This window comes from Nanorana parkeri, unplaced genomic scaffold (genome assembly GCF_000935625.1).
Source record: "Nanorana parkeri isolate BGI_ZX_2015 unplaced genomic scaffold, ASM93562v1 scaffold5, whole genome shotgun sequence".
Lineage (NCBI taxonomy): Eukaryota > Metazoa > Chordata > Amphibia > Anura > Dicroglossidae > Nanorana > Nanorana parkeri.
In genome coordinates, this window is record NW_017306273.1 from 1,806,831 (window position 1) to 1,815,515 (window position 8,685).

An 8,685-nucleotide genomic window follows, 5' to 3' on the forward strand; every position below is an offset into this window, starting at 1 on the left:
AAAAAAACAATATAACTGCACTGGGATTCAGTCCCCTGGACATGCTAAACCACAAGGATTATAAGGATGAGTATTATGTAACAATAGCATAACCGCGCTTATGGAGGTTAAAACGAGGGGTTAAAGCCGACCGCCTGCTTTTTTTTTTTTTGCGCCTTTTTCGTTCCACCATCTCCTCCGGTTCTTTAGACTTCTCCCTCGTTCCTCGTAATAAAGCGGAATGTATCGCTGGCATGACACGGATGACTATAGATTTCAATTTACACTTTATGGCTGGGGGGGAGGCTTTTATTGTTAATGAAATTAAAAACCGTGATCGACTTAAAAAATGCTCATGGCTGGCAGTACAGTGGAGGGGCGTTTAAAGGGACGATACCAACCAATTATTTATATAAACGCATCTTACGTGTAAACTATCCGCCTATTGTAAAAAGAACTTCAGGGAAAACGCTGGAAACGTCAATCAAGAATGAAAAGTTTTTTCTAAAGCGTTGGCTGCGGAAGAGACCGTGTCCGCAACCTACCATTACAGACAATGCAATTCCATCCAGCAGTGAACCCTCACACCGCCTCAATTAAGTGATCTGACTGAAGACTGGACTGCTAATGAGGACCTGTCAACAGCCATTCAGAAGCAAGCAAAGCTTTAAGTGTAGGCAGATTATCGTGCACCTAAACTTCTGTTTTTAACCTCAGCGGTGAGACAAGTTTTTTTGCATGCTGGTTGGCGAGTGTGCTGGAAAACTTTTTGCTGTTCTGTATAAAGCCCTTCCATGTGCACCTTGCTGTAAAGCTGGTTACGAATTGATGAGTGCGTTATTGCCCCATGTGCTCCAAGATGGAGACTCTTATAGTTTAAAGATAGGACCGCACTATATGGAGGTGCCTTGGCGAGGCGGGGCGGCTTTCACATTTTCTGCAGAAGACGTGTGTCTAAAACCTCTGCTTTTAACCTTAGCGGTGAGATAAGCTTTTTTGCATACTGGCTGGTGAGTGTGCTGGGAAACTTTTTGCTATTGTGCTGCTATATATTACCCAGAGCTGCAGCCAACACTTGCAGCTGGGACAAATTGAGAGGATAATTCTACCTTGTGGGGACATTGGCAGCAATAGAAGACAGGGGTTCTAATCCACTACTCTACCTCAACTTAAAAAAAAGTTATGACTTTTTAGGTCAGGCACAGCTAGACAAGTAGCCTTATTTAAAAGTAGGCCAGCAAAAGCAGCCCTCTTGTACCTTTCTCATTACAGTCACTTTAATAGGCTCAACCGTCAAAAACTGATCTCTAGTTAGTAAAAACAAAACCACCACCGAGCGGGTTTCAGTCACCCCGCTGCCTTTTTCTTTTATATAACAAGACAGACAATGCAGTTGGGCCCTGCACCAGAGACTCTGAAAGGCAGAAGAATGCAGAGAACTGAAATAGCGTCGGTCTGTCAGACCTTTTAAAAAAACAAAAAGATATAAAAAAAAATAAAATAAAAATAATGACACTTTAGTCTTTCAGAGAACATAAAAGGGCTCGGCTCCAGCGAAGACGCTCGTTAGTGAAATCATCTCTCGCAAGTGTTTCCGCGCCCTGTACTCTGACAACAGAACAGACACAAAATTCTAATTAATGACTACTTACAAAAACAACTCATAGTCTGAGAGAGAGAGAGAAGAGGATCTTAATTAGGACCTCTGACGAGCCGGCGGCACCGGGCTCCACGCGGGGGCATAATTAGCCGAAGGTATCGCAGATCAGATGCTCGCTGAATTATACCCGTCCTGCGCTGTGATTTGTGACGCCGCCATAAAGCAAGGTAGCCCGCATACCTGCGCTGGGAGAGTCTTTGAACCAGGGCGAACAGATGGCTGCGCCGAGGAAGACGGTGGCGCGGCATAACGGCCGGGTTCGAGCCTGGTTATTGCAGTATATTTTCCATATGAAAACAGTGTGGTGACAGATACGACGGACAATAAAAAATATTTAGCAGGGGAAGCCATGAGCGGAGCCGTAAAAGGCGGTACGCGCTGTCATAAATTAAAGCGACAGTAATAGTAAAAATGTGGCTTGTGAAAACATATGTGGGGTTATTTATGGAAGCCCTGCAACTCCAGGAAAAGTGGAGTCTTCCCCGTGCGTCTTACGGAGGGAATTTCAATGTGTTTGCTGCACCTTTTCATGATCATTGTTACGGCTTCGTTTTATTTCTCTCTTTTTTTTTTTACACTCTCCCAATTCAGGAGGAGCTCTGTGCAACCAAACAAAGCCTTCAAAAGAATGGCTGACCTGTAGTATCTCTTTTTTCTGTACAGCCAGACCTTCGCTCCAATTGTCACCTCCATATGATACAGTAGCTTAAAAAGGAGAACTATGAGGTGAGTGCTTTTCACTCACCTCATAGTTCTAGCCGACCTGTGACAATGAGACTGTCACAGGTCGGCTCAGTAGATCGGGAGGTGAGCAAACACATACCGGCGTTCGCTCACCTCTCGATCCTGTCACGGCTCTCTGCCGTGACAGGGGAGGGGCTGGATTTCCCCCTCCCCGCTCCGATCCTCCAGCGCTGACTGGCGGAATGGACGGGGGAGGGGGCGGGTACAGCTGGCTCTGCCTCTAGATAGGCAGAGCCAGCTGTCACTCATGCAGCTGGGCGGATCCAGACATAATTGTCAGGATCCGCTTCAGCTGCGGCGTCTCAGTATACCGCGAGCTGTGGCTCGCGGTATACTGAGCTTAGGGGGACGGGAGGATGCTAGGTTTGTGTCCTCCCGTTACCCTAAGGAGAACTATGGGGAAAAGCCCTAACCCCATAGTTCTCCTCTAAACCTTAGGGGCGCATTCACACCTATATCTGTGGGTGCGTTCAATTGCAGCGGCTGTCACCTGATCACTTGTAAACAGCAGATTGGGGATCCCTGCTGCAGGAAAACACAAGCCCCTGACGCAGGAATCCCTAATTATACCTAAAGATATAGGTGTAGGGCCCGGTTCACACCATTTTCCGGATCAGACCTGGAATGCAGTGCATTGCGTTTTGCCGCATTTATACAGCGATGTTGCCGATGTTTTTTTTTCCCCTTTAGCTTAAAATGGGGGTCCCAGTGCATTTGCATGTGCTTTTGATGCGTTCAAGTGCATTCAAGACCGGACAAAATTAGACAAGCAGTATTTTTTTTTTCTGATCCGGGACAGACTGCACTGGTGTGTGCAGAGCCCAGAAATACCACAGGGATTGTTTTTTGGTCCAGGAACAAACTATTTTGGTCTGGACATGATCCAGACATGGTGTGAACAAGCCCTGAGGATCTGGTTCGGAAAATGGTGTGAACCTGCCCGCAGTTCCACTGCATTCCAGACTAGACAAAATAAGACATGCAGTATTTTTCTGGTCTGGAATGGACTGCGCTGGTGTGAACAGAGGCCAGAAATAGCATAGGGATACATTAGGATGCATTTTGGGTCCGGAAACAATCTGGTCTGATCTGATCTGGATGTGGTGTGAATGAGCCCTAAGAGTTTACCCCTAATAATTATTTCTGTACGTTACATAGTAAAAATTTCATTTAAAACCAGTATGGAGCAGTTTGAAAGGGGCCATTACAGAGACAGAGTCAGTGCAAAGTGACAGTGCCTCCTCAATCAACATTCGCTTCCTTCTACAGGAGTCACTCCAGAATAAGCTACAGTGTCAAAGCTACCCGGGTGGATATCAGTGTCTACACCCCAAATTAGTCCCTAAACCCCAACTACTGTGACATAGAAGAGGTTACATGCTCACCCATACCATGAAGCGCCACTCTACTAGAGCAACAGAGTGAAAGCCCTGAAAGAACAGGGACGCAGCGCAGATCAGCGAGTATAGCTTGCAAGAGGGAGGCCTATCAGGAGACTCTGTCAATGTGTTCTAAATGGGCACGTGGCAGTGTCTCTTTAAAATACCCCTGTAATATAGTCATCTAACAAAGGCATAGCAGGCTCTCTACTCCATGTCCTACCTTTACTGCGCATCTATCTGCCAACCCAATGCGCCATTACAGCCCCCAAATATCATATGCAAATACTGACTTTATGAAAAGTCGGCATTTCCACAGGAAGTCACACTGCCAATTGCCCAAGTGACAGTGCCTGGCCTTGGTGAAGGGCCACCCATACAGTAAGTACTGGGCATAGTGGGATGAGGGAAAAGTAGACACATTGCCCACATATCCTGGAAATTAAGGTTATTTCATGAGGCAAGCACAGAGCACTGAGGCACGTGCACAAGATGAGGCATCAGGGGGTGCGCCTGCTTTGCAGGTGTCTGTACGCCACATACACACATACCTACTTGAGATAAGAGTCTGTGTTGAAAGTATATATACCCTTTGATACACATTAATAAAGATTATTTACAATTATATAATCTTTCAGCAAATTAAAAAAATAAAATACATGATAGATGGCCTTTATTTCATAGGTTCATTCATTTACCTTGGGGTTGGTCCGCTGCTGAAGTCGCCTCTCTTCCCTTTCCCTTTGTAACCTTTCAAACTCCTCTCTTATCTCCGCTGCGGTTCGTTTCCTCTCCACCACCTAACAGGGAAGAAAAACACACACAGGTCAACGGTGCAATCCGGGAAAAGTCTGTCTTGTACCAGACCACCAATCATACTGTACATCTGACATTATGGAGAAGCCATGGACGCACAAGCCATGACACTATAACTTGGCTCTGCATTGGCTGAGGAGGAGCCCATTCTGGCTTTGCTTACTCACCACTGGAGCCTCACAAGAGAGAAACACTAACGTGCAATGTAACTGGCTATATACTATGCCAACTGCAGTCTGTTTTTTTGGTGGAGTTGGCCTGAGATCCTCATAATTAAGTAATTGGAGTGAAAGAAAAAAAAATACCCATGTCCATGATTCAACCTCTCAAAACGTCACTGGTTTGGCCCCAAGGAAGGAAAATCTGACAAAAAGGACGGACAATAAAAATGTCATCAATCTTAACTCCCCAAGTACAAACATTTCCACATTATTCTTCAGTAATAAGAACTATAGATATCAGTAGTGGTAAGAAAACAATTCTATGTGTAAACTCTATCATTGATTTTGCCATGACTGTTTCATGTAATAAAAGTGTCACACAACATAACCATTTTCATTCCAATGGTAAAATCTTCTTCCCTATAAAACATGTTACATTGTCTCCCTGTGTTATGGAGATGAGCAGAGGGGGAGGTATTCTGTAGCAGTGTTCTAGGGTGACAGCACTGCACCTCCATAGATACAGTACAGTGAGTGAGCATCATCACCCTAGGGCAGGGTGGCAGGCTCACTAGGTGAAAATAAGGTAGAAAGGCCTGGAAGAAAATAAGCAGCCACCATTATCCAAGGACTGGTAAGCTGCAATACATTAAAAGTGACACTAAACTTAAGAGTTATATCTTAAAAATACATTCAGTTACCTTAACTATTAACAACAATGTCTATTATTTGTGTATCACTCGGTTGTAGATCCTCCAATCATCTCAGAGCCCTGGTTCACACCTAGGCATTTTTGAGCAGTTCGAAAGGCGCTTTTAACTGCCCAACACCCATGAAATCCCATGATTTTCAATGGCCCTGGTTCACACCTGAGCAGAAAGACGCCAGACGCCTGAACAGATACAGGAGCTTCTTTGGGCAGTAAAAGCGCTTTTTCTCCCCATAGACTTCATTGGAAATGCCCAAAAAACACGCAACAGAAGGATGTTGCACAAATTTCGTGAGCGTTTCTGTGCGTTTATACGCACGTTCTTCCATTACCCACAATGGTTCATGAGCTGCCAATCAAAACGCGCGTCTTCATGTACGTGGGAATGATCTTGAAGCGGTGGCTACTTTTCAACACACAGGGGCCATGGGGAACAAAAGTAGCCCCCCTCCAGAAGGAAGGACAGTGTCAGCACCAATTCAGAGATGATTGGAGGATCTACAGCCGAGCGATACACAAATAAGATACATCGTTGTTCATAGTTAAAAAGGTATTTGAATACATTTTTAAGATTTTACTGCAGAGTTTAGGGTCAGTTTAAATGTTTGTTCTTGGGTTTTAATACACTTAGCGGAACATGTCCTTGTTTCTCTGAATTTTAAATCATAGCGGTCGCCAATGTTTTAAAAAAGGGCACCAAGTGGTCCATGGAATTCAGTGTGCAAGGCCAACTTTCACAACCAATGGTGAAACAACTGGCTACACTGTATCCCTCAGCCGCAAAAAGTTGAAAAGTAAGAGAAGTCGTTTCCTTTTATCACACAGAACAGTCCAAAAATCTACTAATCATTTCCGTCTCATAGGACACCGCAGACACCTTCTGGAGTACATCTGAAATCATTAGACCATTTTTCAAAGGAACGGCTATGAAGTTACTTTGAGAAAGATCTGGTGTCTTTACAGTCCGGCTTAACTTTTTTGTTCCTTTTTCCAAAGGACGAAATAATAAAAAGACAATAGCACAGGTAATTAATTCGTAGAAACCTAGCCGACTCCCTTTTGTCTAAATATGCCTTCTTATCTTCAGAAGACACTAATGAGTCTGATGGAAAAATGTCTGCAATAGGGCCTACAAATCTCAAACTGTACATTAAGCAGATTATATCTAAGCGATAGAGCAAACGTTTCGCACTTGGCCCGTTTCCCCCGTCATCTTTTTTCTGCCAAATCCGAGCGACAGAAGAGAAGATCCTATTTTTAGAAGGACAATTTCTGAAAAATCAGCGGCTCGTAGATTTATCACTCGCCTGGTATTTCACTGGCAATGTTATCGCTTCTAAGACCAATAAAATAAAGGCCCGGCTTCAGAGTCAAATTATAGATAATCCGCTAACCTATTCGGTTAGCCTAAATCAATTTTACGGACTGCGTTTACTAATGCTGAAATACAATTTACGAGGTACAGGAGAGGAAAAACAGGCATGAAGGATGCACGCGTGTATTAAACATTCATTTAGAAGGTTTGACTGTTTAGAAGGAAAATAATACCCAATAAAAGGGATTATTTCTTATTAGGAAAGACCACAGCGTGCAGTTTTGACAGGTGTTCTCGAGCAGAAAGATAGTCTTGTTGATTAGTTAGAGGAACATCAAATCAAAAAATTCTTCACAATTACACACGAGAGCATTCGGTGAGCTACCAATGTTAGCCTGCAAATGGTGCAACATTATTACACTTAAAGTTCATGCCAATTTGAACAATCTGTAATGTCCTTGAAGAAGGCACAGCACTGTAAAGGGTCACTGGGTGTGCAATGGAAGTATGTACATTGCAGCTTCCGCCATCTCTGCTACTAGGGATGCACCGATACCAATACTAGTATCGGTACCGATGCCGAGTATTTGGGCAAGTACTCGTAAACCCCATACTCTGCGCTAACTGCAACAGTGTCTGGTGTGCAGTATGATGGCACAGTGTGTAAGCATGTTCTTTTTTTTTTTTGAACAAGTAACCTTTCATTCAGTTCTACGAGTACAGCGGGGTGCAAGTTGTTTGTAGTACGCTGCATCCCACTGCGTTGAAAAAAAATTAAGGCATGTCTTACTTTTTACAGTGCACACAACCACGTTCCAACCACCACATGGTGTAAATGGGCGCCATCCGTGACAAGGCAAATTACCTTTTCTTGCATTGGACCAGCGCAGCTCCAGCGCATCTGGACTCCAATTGTAATGGACTCCAATTGTAATTAAAAGAAAATTATGATTTTGTAACTATTGAATGTAGGATGATATCAGATCAGCAATCCACTGCTGATGTAACCATCCCAGGACATATCTCTTAGGGCCGGTGCACACCCAGGCGACACCCCACCGCACGGCAATCGTGCACAATTCCACACGTATTGCCGCACGGTCGGGAGGCGCCCCGGTGTGCACCGATCGTGCTGTAGGTGCCTTTGGAAAACACTTGTACCTTTTTTCTGCGATACAGAATGCGCAGCTGTTTTGGTGGGAAATTGCGCAATACGCCGGACGGGACTGGGGTGCCATTGGAAAATAATGGCACCCACAGCGCGATCGGTGCACACCTGGGCGACTCCTGACAGCGCCGAATCATGCACGATTGCCGCACTGTGGGGTGTCGCCTAGGTGTGCACCGGCCCTTAGGCATGGCCTGCACCACTGGTGCCCAAGAGGACCAGGAAGTGGAAAAATGGTAATTGTAAGTAAGAGAATTATGTTTATGTAACGAATGAATATAAGAGGATTTCATATCAGTACGCAGAGCTGAATGCTGAGGTGATTTTTACTGAAAGAGGGTAAAGGTCCAACTTAAAGTGACATTAGAGTCAATCTTTTTTTCCTCCCCCCCCCCCCCCTGCTGGTGTAAGGACTTAGCTTAAATTATGCCATTTGATCCAATCATCTTCCTCTTTCCAGTAGTTTTCAGGAGTCCCTCCAGCGCTGGTGCCGGTCTCTGATCCAGCTCTGACTGCTGTGTCTTCCTGTTCCACAGAGTCTGTGCGGGTGCATGCTGCGGTCATTGACTTACACTGCGTCTCTCCTCTTATCCCGGGCCGAAAAATTCTACTGTGCTTGTGCCCGCCCCATGATCCTTTGCGGCCGGCCGAGAATTTTCAGATCTTCAGACGGGAGCGAGCGGTGGAGACACAGGTAAGTTTTTACCTTATTGGTAACTTTTTTTGTTGCATATATTTACTGCAACCCCCACCC

General features: G+C 44.8%; 1 protein-coding gene across 1 annotated transcript in view; it reads right to left on the minus strand.

The window, feature by feature from the left end:
* DNAJC11 (DnaJ heat shock protein family (Hsp40) member C11) overlaps window positions 1–8,685 on the minus strand; it is a 117,092-nt gene that overhangs the window by 60,062 nt on the left and 48,345 nt on the right. Inside the window, exon 4 of the mRNA XM_018576915.1 lies at window positions 4,461–4,562. Within this exon, the coding sequence (XP_018432417.1) occupies window positions 4,461–4,562 (102 nt within the window). The remainder of the gene's footprint in view (window positions 1–4,460; window positions 4,563–8,685) is intronic.